The 20,709-nt window shown below is 50.1% G+C and overlaps 1 protein-coding gene across 1 annotated transcript; it reads left to right on the plus strand.

Moving 5' to 3' along the window:
• The first annotated feature begins 1,678 nt into the window (after positions 1–1,678).
• Positions 1,679–20,664, plus strand: CLIP3 (CAP-Gly domain containing linker protein 3). The gene is made up of 14 exons (XM_026715399.2): positions 1,679–1,780; positions 5,012–5,170; positions 6,308–6,447; positions 6,956–7,049; positions 7,857–8,018; positions 8,970–9,088; positions 10,016–10,252; positions 11,284–11,419; positions 11,581–11,718; positions 12,904–13,038; positions 13,514–13,637; positions 13,940–14,001; positions 14,764–14,836; positions 16,608–20,664. The coding sequence occupies exons 2-14, from the start codon at positions 5,035–5,037 to the stop codon at positions 16,660–16,662; spliced, it is 1,611 nt and encodes a 536-aa protein (XP_026571184.1). The 5' UTR covers positions 1,679–1,780; positions 5,012–5,034; the 3' UTR covers positions 16,663–20,664.
• Positions 20,665–20,709: the final 45 nt, after the last annotated feature.

Genomic DNA, 20,709 nt, shown 5'->3' on the forward strand with positions numbered 1-20,709 from the left:
TACTTAAAGAAGGGTGGACTTCAACTCCCCAAATTCCCCAGCCATCATGCTACGGAACTGGAAGATGGGTGGGCTTCAACTCCCAGAATTACCCAGCCATCATGCCAGTGCTGTGAACTCCCAACGGCCACGCTCAGGGAATTCTGGGAGTTGAAGTCCATGCTTCTTAAAGTTGCTGAGGTTGATAACTATAATGAACTGTGCATAATGGGTTAGGATGCTGTCCCAGCGTGCAGCTGTTTGGAAACCGGCCAATTCCACATTAGGCTGACTGGCCAAGGAAGCAAAAGTAAATTACTATGCTTTATCTCATCCCTTATATAAATCTATCACACTTAAGATACATTCTGCATATGTCTGGCCGCCGCCCCCGCCCCCTCCCTTCACCCACCCCGAATGAAGAGCTGGAAAAGTTGCAGACCGAAGCAGATCCAGGAGGGAAGAAAATGGAGATTTTCAGCTTGGAAGGCAGCCAAACAGAGAGTGAGTTATCATGGCATATAAAACCAGGCAGGGTGAGATTTATTTGCCCAGAAGGAAATGGCAATTGGTGAGAAAGCCCACATTCCTCCGGGTTATTGATATCCCAATCTGGTTTGCGTTCCTAGAATTTTCAACTGGCTGAGGTTTTTGAGATCATCTATACGGCCCCAATGGGTGGTTTTGCTTAGCTGCCTTACTACAGACCACTGTCAAGCGGTGTTTCTTCTTGAAAAACATTTTTTTGGGGGGGGGAGGGAGTTATGATTGGCGTTGTGGTGAAGGTGTTGGTCAGTCACCAGGAGAATCCTTGTGTGCCTTAGCCACGAAAGTCAGTTGGATGACTGGGTCAGTGACCAGGAGACAGGGAGTTCTAGTCCTGCTTAACTCTGGCTGGGTGACTTTGAGTCAATCCCCAGGCAATGAGGAGTTCTAGTCTCACCTTAGACATGAAAGCCCACTGGGTGACTTTTGAGTCGAACGCCAGGAGACGGGGAGTTCTAGTCCTGCTTTAGCTGTTAAAACCAACTGGGTGATTTTGGGTCCATCACCAAGGAGACGGGGAGTTCTAGTCCTTCCTTAGGCATGAAAGCTATCTGGGTGACTTTGGGCCAGTCGCTCATTCTCAGTCCAGCCCACCTAACAGGGTTGTTGTGGGCGAAAGTAGAAAGAGGAAGGAATATTGCATTGATGTATGCTTGCTTATAGAATCACAGAGGCCCAGACAAGCCTTTAACAAATGCAACAAAAGGTTTTTTTCAATAAAACAAAAGGCTTTTCATGTCAGCCTCTTTTTTGGGGGGCGAGGGGGGCAGGAGCCAAGTTGGCTGCAGCAGAGCTCTGTGTGACCTGGAAACCGGCCGGTTGCAGGCGTCCTCTGCCATCTGCCCCACGTCGGAGGGGTCTGCGGAAGAGGCCCGGCCGGGGTCCCCAACTTCTCATCCCGAGGAAGGAAGGGGGCCAGCCGCCCTTGTGCCCGGAGGGACCCCCAACCCACCCCAGAGTGGAGGAGGGAGGGGCCCCGGTCCGGCAGCCCTGCGGACCCCCGCACGAGCCCTTCCCCGGGCTGACGACCCTCTGCATCCCCGCAGCAACGAAAGCCTGGGCGCGGGGGGCTGCAGCAGGCGGCGGGCGGGCGGGGGGGCGGCTTCTGCCGCTGATGATGCTGCGGGCGGCGCATGAGCGCTGCGATCGCCTCCTCCTCCTCCTCCTCCTCCTCCATTTGCGCTGCGCCCGCCGAGCCCAGCCGAGGGTCGCCTCTCCGCCGCCGTTGCATCCTCGCGGCCGCCTCCTCCGCCCGGTAGGTGGGCGCGCTGCATCCCGGCCGGGGAGCCCTTTCCCGGGGATGCCCGGCTTGGCGGGACCCCTCCGCCGATATCCCTGCCCCCCACCCCCGCCCGTCCTTCCCGCGGCGGAGATGCTCCTCCGGGGCCCCCGTCCTGGCGCGTTGCATCCCGCAGCATCCCTGCTTCTGGTCCTACCCCCAACACACACACCGCCGTCCCCGCCGGTCCTCCCGACCCCCTCCCGGCCCTCCCCGGTCGGCCTCGGCCTCCTTCCCCGCCGCAGAGCCCCGTCCTGGACCTGCGACGCGCCCCGCCGCCCCTTCACGCCCCCACCCCCGACCGCTGGACCAGGATGCTCCGTCTGCCCGTCCGGCTCCTGCATCCCAAGACGGAAAGGATGCTGCGCTCGCTTAAAGCCCCATCTCCCTCCTCCCCTTCATCCCGCTTCCCTCTTGTCCATCATTTCTAACCCCCTCCCCCAATCAGACGCTGGGAATTCTGCCTTGGCCTCTTTGGGGGACACCGTGTCCCCTCCCCATTTGGGGGTCCTGGAGCATCGTTGCCCCCTCCCGCCCCTCCCAGGACAAAAAGGCTCCCAGGGTAGAGTGGGGCTCATTCAGCCAGAGGGAGCAGGACGGGCTCCGTGCCGGAGTGCTACCTCTCCCATCATCCTCAGCCGGGATTGCTATTGTCCCAGCTGCAAGGAATTCTGGGAGCCGAAGTCCCAGCGGGTCTGGAAAGTGCCAGATCGAGGATGTAAATAGGCGTGTGTGATGCCCGCCTGGCTGCCATCGAGGATGGGGGCATTTTGGAAAGAGAGGCCCCCCCCCCGCCCCTTCCTGCCGTTCCCAAAAAGGGTTTTGTTTTGTTTCGTTTCATTTCACTGGTTTGATCGAAATTACTTTATTTTATATTATTTTAGTTTTTACCATTTTATTTGGTTACATTTTACTTCATTTATGTCATATTATGTCTTTTCATTATTTTATGTCCTGCCTTTCTTGTGTTTTTAAAGGGGGGAAGGCATATCTCTTTGCAAAACAAAAAACACCCCCCCAAATGCACCCACTAGAAGCAAACCTCAGGAAGCCCCCAAAGATCCAGGAATTGGGCTGCAGGGGACGCGTATCCATGCGTGGCATGGGAATTCCACAGACAGGGCACCCCCACTCCTTGGCTAACCTGTAAAATAGAGCCAGCTACCCCTCTGGAAGGTACCCAGAGACACGCAAAGACAGAGACACACATCCACACATCCACAGTCCCGAGCCATCTCCGCTGTCGTTGACACCTACGATCTCTGCCAGGCTGTGTATTGATCGCTTCCAGCTCATGGGCCTCTGAGTGTGGGTTTTGTGCGGGAAGGGAGAGTGTGTGAGGCTGAGTTTTGCACGCCGTCCATTCTTAAAGCAGAAAGCTTGGGAATAGCAGCCCCGCCGGAATCTGCTCACCGTTAAATGGATCCCAGAGTCCCTTTATGGAGCTCTAATGCTCAGTGAGAGCACCTCTGTTTCGGCGATGGCGCGTGTGGGAATCGGAGGGATTTCCAGAAGAGTCAAAATGTGACTGTGTGGATTGCAAAGAGGTGATAAATGGGGTGACTCTCTTGAAGCGGAATGGAACTGTTGGTTAAAGGAAGGGGAATGTGTGTGTGTGTGTGTGTGTGTGTGTGTGTGTGTGTGTGTGTGTTTAGTGGGTTCAATTCTCAGTCATTTTAAATGGAGAGCCGTGTGTTTTCAACCTTGCTAACTGGAAGAGGGGTGGGCTTCAATTCCCAGAATTCCCCAGACAAAAATCACAGCAGTTCTCTAGCTTTTATAGCCTCTACCTTTCAGCCTTGCTAACTTGAAGACCGGAGGGCTTCAACTCCCAGAATTCCCCAGGCAGCCATGCTGGCCGAGATATTCTGGGAGTTGGAGTCCACAGATCTTCAAAAGTTCAATAGCATGCTGACTGGGGAATTCTGGGAGTTGAAGTCCCCACGTAGTAAACTCAACTGTAGTAAAGTGATTTTGACCAGGAATCAGTCTTAAATGTATTCTGAATATATATAAAACTCAGAGGGGCTTATTTTGAGATAAATGAATAGAATATTGAAGCTTTGGCGAGTTCAGCCCCTAACAAGACTGAGAGCCTTTTAGACAGGTGCTTTTGGCTGGTTTGCTGACCCTAGGAAGCCAAAGACCATTTGTTTTGTATTGGTTTAGTGCCATGTGCAAACCAAGCCATAAAGTTGGCCGTGGTTTACAGTTTAATTTATTACAGGAACCCGGCTAATTATGGCTTAGTCAATAAGACATAATTAAGCAAGCTGTGGCTTAACCCAATGCATAAAAATGTTTTATGATTTGATTTCAGATAAAAAGGGGATTTGCAAATATAGGAGTAACTTGACTTCTATAGCTTCTCAAGTCCTTTTGTTCACATTCCATGTTTTCATGCTTTAATTATTTTATATAAATATTTTATATCACTGTTTTATGATGTAGCAAGCTGTCTAGTCATTTGACGGTGAGATGGGCAGTATATAAATTTAACAAATATATACATTTAATAAATAAATTCGATGAGGAATAACCAAGAAGTGATCCAGAAGGGAAAGTTGAGCTCAGTTCTCTTAAATATTTCTATGTTCTCAGTTTTGGAGTTACTCCCTTTGTAACCTTTAAACTTGTCTCATGGTGGGGTGAATGTCAGCTTGATTTAATGGTTAAGGCATCACCTAGAAACCAGGAGGTAGTGAGTTCCAATTCTTGCTTAGGCATGAAAGTTGGCTGGGTGACTGTGGGCCAATCACTAGGAGATGCAAAATTGTCATCCTGTCTTAGGTCCAAAAGCCAACTGGTAAGTTCTAGTTCCTTCTTAGACAGGAAGGCCAACTGGATAACTTAGGGCCAATCATCAGGAGACAGCGAATTCTAGTTTCACCTTAGGCATGAAAGCTGGCTGGGTGATTATGGGCCAATCACCAGGAGACCGGGAGTTCTAGTTCTATCTTAGACCTGAAAGCTGGCTGGGTGAATTTCCTGTCTCTCAGCCCAATCCACCTCACAGGGTTGTTGTTATGTGGAAAATAGGAGGAGGAAGGAGTATCGAGCATGTTCACCACCTTGAGTATAATATATGATCAAGTTGAGACAAAAAAATAAAGTAATTAATTCAGAGCAAGCCTTCTGGCTCTGGGTTTCAAATTCCTTTGCTATCCCCTGGTTGACCAATTTCCCCTCTCCTCTTGGCCCTTGCAGAGGGAAAAGACCTTCCCGCCACCATGACCAAAGATGACTCTGCCGATCTCCCTTCCGAGGAAGACCACCAGGCGCTGGAATTCCAGAGCCCAACCTTGGAGAGGAGGAAGAAGCCCATCGTCCACCCTTCAGCCCCGGCTCCACTCCCCAAAGATTATGGTGAGCTGGTTCCTTTCCGTCCTGTTCTCCTTTAGCCTCATCCTTCCCAGTGAAGCCTGGACAGAGGTCCTCCTTGACCAGTTGACCTGACAGCACTTATATACCGCTTTCCAGTGCTTTCCAGCCTTCTCTAAGCAGTTTACAGAGTCGGCCTCTGGCCCCCAACAATCTGGGTCCTCATTTTACCCACTTCGGAAGGATGGAAGGCTGAGTCAACCTGGAGCTGGTCAGGATCGAACTGCCGGCAATGAGCAGAATTAGCCTGCAATACTGCATTCTAACCACAAGGAAGGAAGGAAGGAAGGAAGGAAGGAAGGAAGGAAGGAAGGAAGGAAGGAAGGAAGGAAGTTTACAGAGTCAGCCTCTGGCCCCCAACAATCTAGGTCCTCATTTTACCCACCTCGGAAGGATGGAAAGATGAGTCCATTCACACACACACACACACACACACACACACTCAAGGCCGAGCATCACATTGGCATCCAGAACACTGCATTGCTCATGGAAAGAGCGAACCGACCTGCTGATTTCAATTTATCAGCTGCTGAATCAGGTCTCTGTTGGACCACTTGTACTTAACACACACACACACACACTCACACACACACACACACACACACACACACACGATCCCACAAGCTTCAGATCTGCCTGCTCATGCTCCGAGGAAGCCTCTGGCAAAATGAGAGTGATGCATTCACGAAAAGGGGCAGCTGAATCACGGACGCCGGCTGATTCATTCGGCCTGGGATGAACCAGGGACAGTCATACGCACCCCTTTGGCTGTCCTGCACGACAACGGAGGGGCGTATGGGACAGGTAGTCCTCAGCTTAGGACCTGGGTGGAGTCCAACCTTCCTACTACTCAGCAAGGCTATGAGGAGTGCTGCAGTGGTCATTAAGTGTGGGAAACGGTCACAAGTCACATTTTTCAGTGGCGTTCTCAATTGTGGTCATAAGCACAGGAGGAGCTGTACTAGGTTTCAAGTGCAAGTATCTTTCAGGACTAGCTGGGGAATTCTGGGAGTTGAAGTCCACAAGTATTAAAACCCCCCAAGCCTTGGAGACCCCTGCTCTGACCAGTGGCCCACCCACCTGCTTTGAAACCAAATCCTTTTCCTCTCCTCTCCTCTGCAGCTTTCACCTTCTTTGATCCCAACGATCCCGCTTGCCAAGAAATCCTCTACGATCCCATCACCACCGTCCCGGAGCTCTTCGCCATCATCCGCCAATGGGTTCCCCAGGTGCAGCACAAGATCGACATGATTGGCAATGAGGTGAGCGGGCCTTGGGCAGGCCCCCGAGGGTTAAGTGGTGAAGGCACCAGGCCAGGAACCAGGAGACGGGGAATTCTAGTCCCTCCTGGGAATTCTGGTCCATCCTTGGGCCAATCATGAGGAGATAGGGAGTTCTAGTCCCACCTTAGGCATGATAGCCAGCTGGGTGCGCCAGTCACCAGGTGACAGTGGGTTCTAGTCCTGCCTTAGGCATGGAAGATGGCTGAGTGATTATAAGCCAATCACCGGGAGATGGGGAGTTCTAGTCCCACCTTAGGCATGATAGACAGTTGGATGGGCCAATCACCAGGTGACGGTGAGTTCTAGTCCTGCCTTAGGTATGAAAGCTGAATTTGCTTTAATGACTGCATGACCTGCATGATGAAAATGGTCATGAAATTGACCCTGTATCATGATGACTCACTTAGTGACCAAAATTCCGGAACCCATTGTGGTCATAAGTTGAGGACTACCGGTAGCCTCTTCCTTGTTCTTCTGTCCCCTTCAGATCCTGAAGCGTGGATGCCATGTTGATGACCGGGATGGGCTGACAGATATGACCCTTCTGCATTATGCGTGTAAAGCTGGCGCACACGGTGTGGGTGAGACACAAAATACTGAAATTCATATTTATTTATTTACTTATTAAATTTATTTGCCAGCTATCTTGCCCCCAAGGCGACTCTGGGCAGCTTAGAACATTAAAAGCTGTGAAACCAGAAAATATGCATATTTCTAAAGACAATAAAAAAAGATGGATTTATACTTTTAGATGCACTAAACTTAGACTTGTGCTGGGTTACCCAAAACACACGCCTGAAATGTGAATTTTCTGAGCCCCTTCTTGTCAAACTTCTCCTTTCTTGTACAATTATAAAATTTAGATTATGATGATCTTGTGTCCTGTATTTCTGTCCTTGATTAGAATATGCAGTTTAGTATAATTTTTCTTGATTTGGCGCTTGAATTTTCCTTGACCAAGCAAAACTATAATTTTTTAAAAAAATCCTTCTTGTTGCCTCTATTTTTTTCCCAAGAAAAAAGAGGGTCATTGTAGTTTAGATTAGAATTTAGCTCACTGGGACTTGAAGCAAAATAAAGGGCCATTCTTGAAGTACTTGCTAACAAACTCTTTTTCCTTCACTTCACTTTTTCCTTCACTTTATTTTTGTACTTCACTTTTTATTTCACTTCACTTATTACTTCACTTTTCACTTTCCTTTTTATTTCATGTTTTACTTCATTTTATTTTATTTTATTTTAATTTTATTTATTATTTTATTTTTATTCTATTTATTATTTTACTGATTTATGTCCCCCCTCCCCATCTCACCTAGAGGTGACTTATGGGGTCAGTTCCCTCTGGAGAGGCTTTTGAGGGAGGTTACCTGTGTTTTCCCTCATCCCAGGTGACCCTGCCGCCGCCGTGCGCCTCTCTAACCAACTGCTGGCTCTGGACGCAGATGTGACACTGCGCAGCCGCTGGACCAACATGAACGCCCTCCATTACGCGGCTTACTTCGACGTCCCTGAACTCATCCGCATCCTCCTCAAGGCCTCCAAGCCAAAAGGTGTGTGGGACACGTTACCCAGGTGATGGGAAGCCAAAGTCACCTGGCAGCTTTGTTAATGCTTGCTTCAATCGCCATTTTTAAGTCGAACAATTCACAGTTTAGGACGACCTTTGGCAACCTTGGGAATTTGGAGAGGGGTAGACTTCAACTCCCAGAATCCCCCACCCCTCCTCAAGTACCACAGGTCGCTGGCTGGGGAATTCTAACGTGTGGGAAACTGTTCCCAGCAACCAGCGGCTCCTCTCCTGGGATCCCTCCACTCTCTGCTAATCTCTGCGGTCTTTGATACTCAGTAAAACGGGAACTGCTCTTGAGTTTTGATTCTGAAATGCAGGAAACAGCGCAAGGGTTGGGAGATTTTGTATCAGGAAATGTTGGCTGGTGCCCTTGGCAGAGATGCTAAAATGTTGGTCCAATGTGGAGAGCCAGCCCTGTTGTCTAGGAGTCATCGCGGGAAGCGGAGCACACCAATTCATGCTAGTGACAACAAGGCTTTATTGTGAGATCTGTGGTGCTGCTCTTCCTATCAGCTTTCCTTCTAAGCCAGAGTTTCTTAGCCAAGATGGGTGGACTTCAATTCCCAGAATTCCCCAGCCAACATGGGGGGGCGGGGCGGTGGTCCACTCCTCTTCAAATACAATAGCAGGCTGGTTGGGGAATCCTGGGAGTTGAAGTCATCACGTCTTCAAGTTACCAAGCGTCTCTGACTGGGGAATTCTGGGAGTGAAGTCCACACGTTTCCAAGTTCACTCGCTTACTAGCATCGCTCCTTGTATCTCTTGAAGACCTTCGTGGACATTGTGGTTGGAGAAACCTCACATGGGACATAAAGAACCTGGTCTTTCCTTCCCGCCAAGGCCAGGGGCTATACAGAGCTTAATAGTTTGCAAATGCAGCCTAAAAAAATTCAGAATCCCAACCCTAGCCTATATTGTCTTTTCCCTGAAGTTCTCAACTCGACGTGCAGTGACTTCAACCACGGAACCGCCTTACACATCGCTGCTTCGAATCTCTGTTTGGGGGCCGTGAAGTGTCTTCTGGAACACGGGGCCAACCCCGCTGTCAGGGTGAGAAAAAAAGGGGGTGCAGATAACGGGCAGGTGGGTTTTTAACTGACAATAAGAAAGACCCCTACTCTCAGGAAAGTGGATCCAATGCCTTCAAAACTATTATTATTATGATGGTTAATCTTTGGTGAGAAGAATCAATCTTCGGTTAATCTTTGGTGGGGCTGGCTGGTAGCTCAACAGCTCGAGTCCTAACCAAGGACCTAGGAACTGTTAAGGTAGTTGTTGTGCTGTTGTTGTTATTATTATTATTATTATTTGTAATTAGATCTTCTATTAGGCACAATCCGTTTGTTTTATGCATGTTGAAAACTTTGGATCAACTCCTCTAGACGGACACCAAAGGTTGCTCACATACAAAAATGTGTCAAACCAGATGCGAAAATTAGATTTTGAAGATGCCGTATAAATAGCCCAGCCTGTTAGTCAGGAGACTTAATGTAGGACAGCACCTCCAGCGACGCTGCTGTGGGTGACATTAGCAGAAAGAAAATGGCTGTCACCAGGAAACCGAAAAAACGTTGAGGCTCTCAGAACGAGTGCGGAGAAGAACAACAGAGATGATCAGGGGGCTGGAGGCTAAAACGTACGAGGGACGTTTGCAGGAATTGGGCAGTCTGGCTAGTCTAGGGAAGAGAAGCACCAGGGCTGACATGATAGCAGTGTTCCAGTATCTGAGGGGCTGCCTCAAAGAAGAGGAAGGGGTCAAGCTATTCTCCAGAGGACTGAAAGGCAGGAGAAGAAGCAACGGATGGAAACTCATCAGGCGGAGTAAGGCCCATGCACTGAGAGGGGGGGGGGTCTCTCCAGACCCCCTTCGACCTTATGAAGAGGACCTTGGATGCAATCGGTGGAAAGACCCTGCGTCATTCTTGGGTGGGACAAACTGCATTGCCCCCCCCCCCCCGTCTCTCTTTCTCTCAACAGAACAGCAAAGGGCAGGTCCCGGCTGACGTCGTGCCGGACCCCATGGACATGACGCTGGACAAGGCTGAGGCCGCCATGATCGCCAAGGAGCTGAAGCAATTGCTGCTGGACGCCGTGCCTTTGAGTTGCAGCCTGCCCAAGGTCACCCTGCCCAACTACGACAACATCCCAGGGAACCTCATGCTTCTCTCTCTCGGCCTGAAGCTGGGCGACCGGGTCTTGGTGGACGGGCAGAAGGTAAGGAAGGTGCGGGTGCACCTGAGAGAGCGTTGCCCCCAGGTCTTCTTCTTCAGGCTCATTCGAACCGCCTGCTTTTTTTCATCGGTTCCTGCCTAAGGATGCAGAACCCCATCGTGGAGATTGCCAGCCCTTTGAGGGAATCCGATAGTATCGTGATGGCAAACCTATGACGTGGGTGCCACAGGTGGCACGCAGAGCCATTTGTGTGGGCACGCAAGCCCCAGCCAAACATATCTGCGCTGCGCATGTGCGCGCCTCCCAGCTGATTTTCAGCCCGATTGAGGCCTTTTTCGCCCTCCCGGAGGCTTGAGGGAAGCCTCTGTAGCCTCGGGAGGCCAAAAAACGGGCCTTCCGGAAATACCGGAAGTGACGAAATGGGCCCGTTTTCAGGATCCCGAGACTTCTCTCGAGCCTCCGGGAGGGTGAAAATGGCATCCTCCGGGCTCCAGAGGACCCCTGGAGGCTGAAAACAGGCACTTCCTGTATTTCCGGAAGGCCCGTTTTTCGGCCTCCTGAAGCGGCAGAGGCTTCCCTCGAGGCTCCAGGATGGCAAAAACAGCCTCAAACAGGCTGAAAATCAGCTGGGAGGCGCACGCATGAGCAGTGCAGGTAAGGGGGTGGGGTGTTGCACATGCATGCACGGGGGGGGGTGCGGTGCGCCATTATGGGTGCCGGCATGCGTGCATTTTTCGCACACCACAACAAAAAGGTTTGCCATCACAGTGCAAGAATTGCAGAATTGCTCTCTCGAAGTTGTAGAGCAGTGATGGCAAACCTTTTCGGCACCAAGTGCCCAAGTGGGGATGCGCGCATGTGTGTGCATGCACCGGAGCGCCAAAAACCAAATATCAGCTGGCTAGTGCGCATGCCCACAGAGAGGGCTCAGTGCTGAGTTAAGTCTTGGAAAGATCCTAAAGTGTCCCATTAGATTCCCAGCTCAGATTACATCTGTATCCAGACAGGTAATGTGCAGGTAATTTTCTGTTTTCTGAGCGCCATTTGACCCCATCATGTTGTGCCACATACAGGTGGGCACCTTGCGTTTCTGTGGCACGACCGAGTTTGCCAGCGGCCAGTGGGTCGGTGTAGAACTGGACAAGCCCGACGGCAAGAACGATGGCAGCGTGGGTGGCATCCGCTACTTCATTTGCCCACCAAAGCATGGTGAGTTGTAGCCGGGCTGGGCACACAACCAATAAAGAATTCCCCCTCCATCAAATTCAGATCCGTCACATGTCAGAGAAGTAGAAACTCGTCCGTGGTGGAATCCCTGCCAGCGTTATTAATCCGGGTCTGTCGTTTTCTTCTCTCTCTTGCCTTCCCAGGGCTGTTTGCTTCAGTGTCCAAGATCTCCAAAGCTGCTGACCAAACACCGTCGGTCACCTCCACGCCACGGACCCCCCGTATGGATTTTTCCCGCATGACAGCCAAAGGGCGCAAGGAGAAGGACAAGGACCGGAAAGGTGCTCTTTTTTTGAGAGAGAGAGGGGGCTGCAGGAGGGGTCCCGGGCAGCTGGCAGGCCCCAGAGAGTGGCTTCTGCCCTCAGCTTTGACTCAAGGGCTCGGGTTTTGGAGGGGAGGTGTTGTGTGTGTGTGGGGGGGGCAGCCCTTAGCGGGTGGAAGGAGGAGAAGATTAGGAAGAGCCATTTCTTCTCTCTTGGAGGGAGAGCAAAGGGGTACAGAAGAGAGCGAACCGGTGGGGAGGGGCTGTGAAAGAAGACCGGAAGAGAAAGAGGGGCGGGGGAGGGGGAGCACCAGCTCTGGACATCCAGGTTGAACTGTGAGGTCCTGGGGGATTTCTGAGCTTGGTGGTTCCCTTGCAGGCATTTCGTGACCCAACTAGGTAACGTCATCAATGCTGGTGAACGCGGGGGAACCCACATCCTCCCCAGCAGTCAGCACTTTAGAGAAGCAGGGATTAATACCAGACAAACAATCAAGCAAAAACACAATACTCCGATTGAAGCGCTACCAAGGAGAACACGACACCCAGTAACACTGGCAAAGAAGGCAATTCAGCGTGTGCAAAGTCCACCCTCCCTCACTCTGATGAAGTTACCAGGTTGGGCAATGAAATGTCTGCAAGGAACAACCAACTTCAAGGAGCACTTAGGACCCCATGGTTGTCGTCCCCCTCCTCCTCCTCTTCCTCCTCCTCCTCCTCTTCTTCTTCCTCCTCCTCCTTCCCTTCCTCCTCCTCCTCCTCCTCCTCCTCCTCCTCCTCCTCCTCCTCCTCCTCCTCCTCTTCTTCCTCCTCCTCCTTCCTCCTCCTCCTCTTCCTCCTCCTCCTCCTCTTCTTCCTCCTCCTCCTCTTCTTCCTCTTCCTCCTTCCCCTCCTCCTCTTCCTCCTCCTCCTCTTCCTCCTCCTCTTCTTCCTCCTCCTCCTTCCCCTCCTCCTCTTCCTCCTCCTCCTCCTCTTCTTCCTCCTCCTTCCCCTCCTCCTCCTTCCCCCCTCCTCCTCCTCCTTCTCTCTCCTTCTCTTCCACTCTGCAAACTCCTTCACCTTCTAGCAATGATGATGTTACCTAGCTGGGCAAGGAAATGTCTGCACGCAAACCCCCAAGCTCAGAGACCATACCGTCTGACTGCTACACGAGGGCCACCCAAGACCTGTCCTTCTTTATTCCTTTCTCTTCTCCTCCTCTCAGCTCTCAGAAATAAATCCTTATCCGTCGGCAGCCTGGATCGCGAAGGATTGAAGATCGACATCGGGGATCAGGTGCTGGTGGCCGGACAGAAACAAGGGGTCATTCGCTTCTACGGGAAGACTGATTTTGCCCCAGGTAAGGCCGATGGGGTAGGATGGGAAGAGCCTGGCTGAGGGCTGGGAGGCTGAGATAGGGGACCTCGAGTTTTTCTGACCCTTATTAAAACCTCGTCGGTGCGGTATTCTACCGGACCAAACCGGTAGCTCCGACGATGAGCTGCTGGGCCCACCTGACCACCCTGGCTCTATTCTGACCTTTATTTCCTGGTTTTGAAGCTCAGCTGCTTTGCACAGCACGGTGGATTGCCGCGCGTCAGCTGTTGAACACCCAAGGAGAGTGTAGGATTGCAGGAGAAGGTCAACATCAAACCCTCCGCGCATGCACAAAGCATGCATTTGGTGTGTGCACGCATGAAGCACACCCACAAAGCCACGCCCAGAGAACCGGTGGTAAAAAATGTTGAATCCCACCATTGGACGGTACACATAAATCGCAAGCAGTGCACTATTGAGATAATGTTCACACTTCTCTCTATTGTCCGTCTGTCTAGGCTATTGGTTTGGAATTGAGCTGGACAAACCGACGGGAAAACACGATGGCTCTGTTTTTGGGGTTCGCTACTTCACTTGCGCCCCTAAGCATGGCGTCTTTGCCCCCCCGTCCAGGGTCCAGAGGTAGGTTGGCTGTTTGGATGCTGGGAACGAGGCCTGGAGCTCATAGTATCCTAGATAGGGCTGGAAGGGGCCTTGGAGGTCTTCTAGTCCAACCCCTGCTCTAAGCCAGGGGTGTCCAACCTTGGCCACTTGAAGACCTGTAGACTTCAACTCCCAGAATTCCCCAGCCAGCCACGTGACCGTGGAGACGGTGCAACTGTCGTAAGCGTGAAAAATGGCCATTGACCCCTTTTCTCCAGTGTCACTGTAACTTCAAATGGTCACTAAGCGAACTAAATGAATTGCAATCCCGTCTCTTGCAGAATCGGAGGTCCCAGAGACTCCCAAGATGGCAATTCTGGAAAGAAGGTGCACCAAGTTACCAGTAGGTATAGCCCAGATTTCACTTGACACTAATTTGGGGGGAACGGAAGTGTTGCGGGAAAGCAACATTGGGGGAATTGGCAGGGAACCCCCACGGCTGGGTTTCCGGCATGCGTCCATGGGCCCCTGCTGAATTCCACACAAAGGCCATACGGTATGGACTTTGTAGTACTTGTGATATAGAATAGAATATTTTATTTGGCCAAGTGTGATTAGACACACAAGGAATTGTGTCTCGAGTGCAGAAGCACTCAGCGTACATGCAAAACAACAAAGTAATAACAATCGTATATCGAAGTAACAATCATAATGATATCAATAAGAGGAGGTGGTGGAGCAGACGAGAAGGATAAAAGTAATATAGCCATACTACATGGGCAAACATACTATCTAGACATATGTCCTATAGCACTCTAAATCTGCTTTGTTTCTAAATCACTTTGTACTCTAAATCTGCTTTTTTCAAATTTATTGCTAATAATTTGCCATAAGCTTTAACCTTCAAGAAAAACCTTCCTTTTAGTAACGAGGACTGGTAGAAAAATATTCTATATATTTGATCTAAAAATTTCAAAGATAAGTCAACCCATGTTAGTTAGCCAGCGCAATGGTACTAGAAAAAGCAGATTTCAAGTATTGCAAAGTCCAAACGGTGTGGTCTTTGATGTCTTCTGCGGGAGCGAAGATCCAGGAGCCAAGGGGGTACCCAACTGGTCCCTTCCTTGATTTTAGACCAATAATGACATTTTCTCCTCTCTCGTAGTTTCACAGCCAAAGCGTAATTTTACTACAGTCAGATCTCCGAAAGATATCACGTCAGAAAATTCCATCTCTAGGTAAGAGCGACTGGGATCTGGCCATCTTTGCGGGCTGAGGAACTCTGGGAGTTGAAGTCCACCCATCTTAAAGTACCCAAAGTGGAGAACCATGGTTATAAATCCATGCCTCTTGCAACAGGCCGTGAGGAGGGTGGCAAAAGGATTCCAGAGTCCCTGAAAGAAGAAGACCATTTCCCTCTTGAGTTTCAACCACCAAGGAGCGAATCATCTGTGGAATAATCTAGAACAGGGGTCTCCAACCTTGACAACTTTAAGGCTTGTGGATGTCACAACTCCAACAAATCCACCCCCGCTCAAATCACAAGTCTCTAGCCACATCTCAGGGAAAATAAAATTTATGTATTAGGAGTGGCCATATTGATGTTAGCTGGATACAGCCAATACTAAAATACATCATTCATTTCCCCTTTGACCCTGGTCTTCCCCCCACCCCCTGGATGTATATTCTCCAAAGGGACATGTTCATAGCTAAGAATAATCAGTCATGCTCTCTAGCACTCCAACAACTTTGGGCTGCCAGGGTGATTATCTAGGCACTTAAGGAATGCACTGTTTTTTTCCTACTCCCTTTCTGCTGGTAACTAAAAAGACCAAAGGAGTATCTTTTTAGTTGACAGTGGACTTCAATTCCCAGCAAAGCTGGTTGAGGAACTCTGGGAGTTTAAGTCCACAAGTCTTAAAGTTGCCAAGGTTGGAGACCCCCGTTCTAGATTATTCCACAGATGATTCGCTCCTTGGTGGTTGAATTTCATTCCACGAATGTGCCCGTGTATCCCTTGACTGGGTGTCCTTAATGTGGAGTAGTTGGTTGAGTCTTCTCATGCGATGCTCCCGTGGACCTCAATCCTCCCCTAAGCTAACAAGGATTGCTTCAACCCTCCATTGATGAGGTAGATCTTCCCGAAGGGTCTTCAGAAGACCCATGGCCGTTTGCAGCTTGCTGTCAGTGTTCCAACTGACCAACTCCAAACCAATAAACTCAGAGACAAGCGTTTCCTCAAAGTTCCATTTTATTAGAGTTGTTATATTGGCACATCTGGGAAAACCCAAATTGGAGAGTTCCGAGCGTTCCCTTCCCAAAAGAGAAATCAAAGATCCATCCCCTGCCACCCACCAGTCCATCACATGGCCCAATCAAATCGTCGTCCCATCTGAAGACATCCCTCCAGACACTCCTCTCCAGATGCAGGGTAACTTGTCCTTGACTCTCTGAGAAAGAGTTTTGTTGAGTCTAATCTTCTACCTCACTATGAAATCCCCCCCCTGCCAAATTCCCAGGCACTAAATGTGGCAGCCTCAAAGCTTCCAAGTAAAAATGGTTTCCAAGAAGTGGTGGTATGATACCGGTTTGGACCGGTTCACCTGAACCGGTAGTAAAAAAAAAAAGGCCGACGATCAGCTGAGAGGAGGAGAAAGAAGAGGAAAGCGCAGGAACAGCCCTCCCACCTGCCCCTGCACCCTTCTCTTCTTTATTCTCTCAGCTGATTGGCGCTACGGGCCTCAGCTGGTGTGGGGAAAGCTGCGCGTGCGCATTAGGTGCAGGCATACACGTGCATAATCACTGAACTGGTAGTGGAAAAGAGAGGATCCCACTGCTGCTTCCAAGGTTGACAGGCTTCCCACCCTCTCAGGAGAAAATCACATCCTGGAAGGAGAAAAATCAGGGGGGGGGGTAATTTTGTCAGCAAACCGCCAATTTAACCACCTCTCCCCCGCTTGCCTTCCCGCCTTCCTTGAGGCCAACCGCACTTCCTTTTCTCTCCCGCAGGATTCTCTTCTGTTGCTGGTTCCCGTGGATGCTGCGTGCGGAAATGCAGCCGTAGAGTGTTCCCCCCCCCACCCCCCCGCGCCCTTCTCTTCCTCCGCTCTTCCTCCGCTCTCCACGTAATCAAGGACTGCTCTTCGGACCCGTCGCTCACCTCTCTTGCTCCCCGCCTCCATCACCCTTCCTAGTGAACCCAGTGCCTTGCTAGATCACATGGCCACCCCCAGTAGATCGTGAGAAACGCTAAAGCCCCCTCCCGTTTGCCCCCCCCTCCCCACTTTTCGAGCTGTGGCACCACCAGTCTCTCCTAGCACTTCTTTTGAGGATCTGGCAACGGTCGTTAAGAGTCGTTTTTCTACCGGGAAGGAGGGAGGTACGGTGGGGGGGGAGGACATCCCTTCAGTTATGCTTGGGAGTCCCGCCTCTGAGCTTTCCCGCAGTCAGGGAAGGTCTAGTCCAGCTCTGAGATCTGCACTGCAGAACCCCACCTGCACATCGCAAACCCACTTGGCTTCCTCGGACAAACATTTGCCTGGGGTGGAATAAGGTCTCCTGGCTTGGGCAGGGGGTTGGACTAGAGGACCTCTGAGGTCCCTTCCAGACTTAGGGTTCTACGATCCTAAGATTGAGTCCGCAGGCTGCGGGACAACGGTCTCTCCCTAGTTTGCAATTCACCTGGCCCTTTGAGTGACGGACATAGGAAACTGTCTCTCTTGTTTCTAAACCTGCTGGTTGGGGGATTCTGGGAGTTGTAGTCCACGCGCATTTTTCACCTTGCCGAGTTTGAAAAACACTGCCTTGGTCCAACGGGGACCACAAGTTGAGTAGGGCTGTGATCAAGGATCCCTCCATTTGGTCGCCCCGTTAGGATCCTAGTCCCTTGCAGGCGGCTTGTTTGAATGCCAAGCTAAGGTTCTCTCCAGAATCGCGGCTTGTTCTTCCATGCCAGCGCCTCCCTAAAAATCCTCGGCGTCTCCCTTCTGTCTTCCCCCTAAAAGCTTTGCTGATCTTGTCCATCGCCAAACCAAACCATTTCAGGAGCCGGTCACTTCCCGTCCACCAAGTAGCACACCTCTGCTGACTTTGGTGACTTAAAAGTCTTCTTCGTGAAGTGTGCCCGTGAAAGGCGGATTTAAAAACCTCCTCCCCGTTCTGCGACTAACGCGCGAGCAGGATAGGTCCAGAGTGCCAATGCCTTTTTTTGCCCACCGATGCCGTAAGTAGCCTCTCTTGTTAGCCATCTTCCTCTCTAACCGAAAACCTCCGTCTTTGGATTACCGATGCGACCAAACACCGTTGAAGGAAACCTAGTGTGTGTTAGCAGCCCTGCTTAGCTTACGTCTGTGCAAATGAACATACAGGGAGGGGTGTGTAAGTGTTTGCGTGTCTCTCTGTGTGTAAGTACAGTACCAGAAGTCTGTTCTCTTGTTTGTTTTGTTTTTTAAAGCAAAAGGCAGGGGAAGATATTATATAACTGAATCTGATCTTAATCTTTGCATTTATCAGCTACAGAGCATTAGATTTTAATCCAGAGTTGTTGTTCTTTTCTCCCCCAGGCTAGGGAATTCTGGGAGTTGAATTCCACCCCCCCAAAAAAACCACTCGTCTTAATCCATTTTAGTAACACGTCAGCCTTTTACTTATAGCTTCCTCTCTTAGTTGAACCGAATGTAGTTTCCACAGACTTTGGGGGAGGGCAAAAGGGGGAAATGGGGCAACTCAGGGGGTCCCGAGGGCTACGCCTGGCTTGCGGGTTGTGAAGATGCAAACTCAGAAAGCAGGAATGAGGTGCCGATAGTGGAATGATTCTCTAGGACAGGGGTGCCCAAAACGGGCAACTTTTAAGACTTGTGGACTTCAACTCCCAGAATTCTCCAGCCCAGAGAATTCTGGGAGTTGAAGTCCCCACGTCTTAAAGTTGCCAAGTCTGAGGGCCTCTGCTCTAGGGAGTAACCTTGACGATTCTCCAGTCGTCCTTGCGTTGAGGTTCTTGCATCCTCTGCTTCGAAGCTGACCCAGAAGTCTAGAATTATCTCCTGGCTTGGGAGGCAGGGCCCTCCCCTCCCTCTGGCCTTGAGCAAATTGCTCACCTGGCCGTCCCTCTTCCAAATTTCTTTTCTTTATCAACTTGGTCAACCCATAAGAGAGAGAGAGAGAGATGGAAAGAACCATCCAGTCATTGACTAGGGATGGAGGACAAGGTTGACCCTCTATACCTTCAACCTTTCTGCTGTTGTGCAGAAATCCATTAAGGTTGGGCTTGGTAAGGACAGGTATCCAGAGACAAGGACACTGGACAACCGATTCTCCAAAGCATCTGAGGGTAGGACAAGAAACAATGGATGGAAATAAATCAAGGAGAGAAGCAACCTAGAACCAAGGAGGAATTTCCTGACAATTCCCACAATTAATCGGTGGAACAGAAGTTATGGGGGCTCCATCACTGGAGCCTTTTAAGAAGAGACTGGACAGTCTGGAATGGCATAGGATACAGGGGTGTCCAACCTTGGCAAGTTTGTGGAATTATGGCTAGCTGGGAAATTCTGGGAGTTGAAGTCCACAGGTCTTAAAGTTATGAAGGTTGGACACCCTGGAACAGGGTCTCTGAGCAGGTTAGACTACAGGACCTCCGAGGTCCTTTCTGGTCCTACAATTCTGTTTTCCGCCCTATGCCCTATGAGTGCCCCTTTCGTGGGCAGGGCAGTAAACGCATGGTTGCAGGAACCGGGTATGTCTGGCCCAACAAAGAGAGGGTGACATGGTAGCAGTCTTCCAGTATTTGAGGGGCTTCCCCAGAGAAGAGGGGGGGTCAAACCTATTCTCCAAAGCCCCTGAAGGCAGGAGAAGAAGCAACGGATGGAAACTAATCAAGAAGAGACCCAACCTAGAACTAAGGAGGAATTTCCTGACAGAACAATTAACCAGTGGAACTGCTTGCCACCAGAAGTTGTAGGTGTTTCATCACTGGAGGCTTTTAAGAAGAGATTGGATAGCCCCTTGTCTGGAAGTGTATAGAGTCTCCTGCCTGAGCAGGAGGTTGGACTAGATGATCTCCAAGGTCCCTTGTGGTATAGCTGTTAAAAGACCACAACATTCCATTTGGAAAAATGGGGTGAACATCAGAAGGGGAGATGTCCTCTATTTTTGGACTGATTTTAAAAAAAAAAAAAAAAGGCATTCAGGCCATAAGAAGGAACCCCAAACTTGGTGAAATGTTGGGACCTTTATGTACAGATAAATAACACTATTTTTTAAAAAAAGCCCACGAATGGCTACATCGAATCTTCCAATCCATTTCATCCCACATCCTTCCCACGGTCATTGTTGCGTTGTGGGGAATCTGACCCTTTTGTGCCCCCAGGTTAGACCCACGTTTCATTCTCATCCAAGTCCAAACCAGCCTTCCATAAACTGGCTCCCCCCACCCGCCCCCACCCCCTGGGCAAATGAATTGGGATCACACTTCCCAACATCGCTGAAAATTAAAAAAAAATTAAATTAAATTAAAATTACCAGACCCATCCTGGATGATGCCAGATTATAGAAAAAGCTGCCTGGAACATTTCAGTTCACTTCTTCCCCCCTCTTGGCACTGACTAGCAATAAATCGAACCTTTGGTTGACATCAGTGTGACATCGGGCACTATCTTGGTTTGTGCCCCCCCCCCGCCCTTGAATTATCCACCAGGGCTGGCCTAATCCTCAGAAGGCACAGACCAGCCCCGAGAGCAACACCTTCCGGTGGCTTTCCACAACTTTTCTTTCCGTAGAGATCACCCGCAGGATGGTGTTCTTCCTGCCTAGATGTAATTTTTGCTTTTTTTCTTTTTTCTGCAATTTTTCAAAGAGAAATAACTTTGTAAACCGTCACGTGAGACAGCCCGCCGTGCCCTCTGCTAAGCTCCCCGTGGAATCTTGCATGGTTTCTGTCTTCCCTGACCCTCCCTGCTCATCCAGGTTCTCTGGAAGGAAAGAAAATAAAAATGAGCATGACAAAAAAAAATAAAATATCTTATTGCTTATCTGTTATTAACAAATTAATAAAAGGTGTTTCTATGTGCACTGTGTCCGGGATTCTTCCTTTCCGTTCTCATGAGTGGCTTAG

The sequence above is a fragment of the Pseudonaja textilis genome, chromosome 10 (genome assembly GCF_049901715.1).
Source record: "Pseudonaja textilis isolate UNSWEBS1 chromosome 10, rPseTex1.2, whole genome shotgun sequence".
In the NCBI taxonomy this organism is placed as follows: Eukaryota; Metazoa; Chordata; class Lepidosauria; order Squamata; family Elapidae; genus Pseudonaja; species Pseudonaja textilis.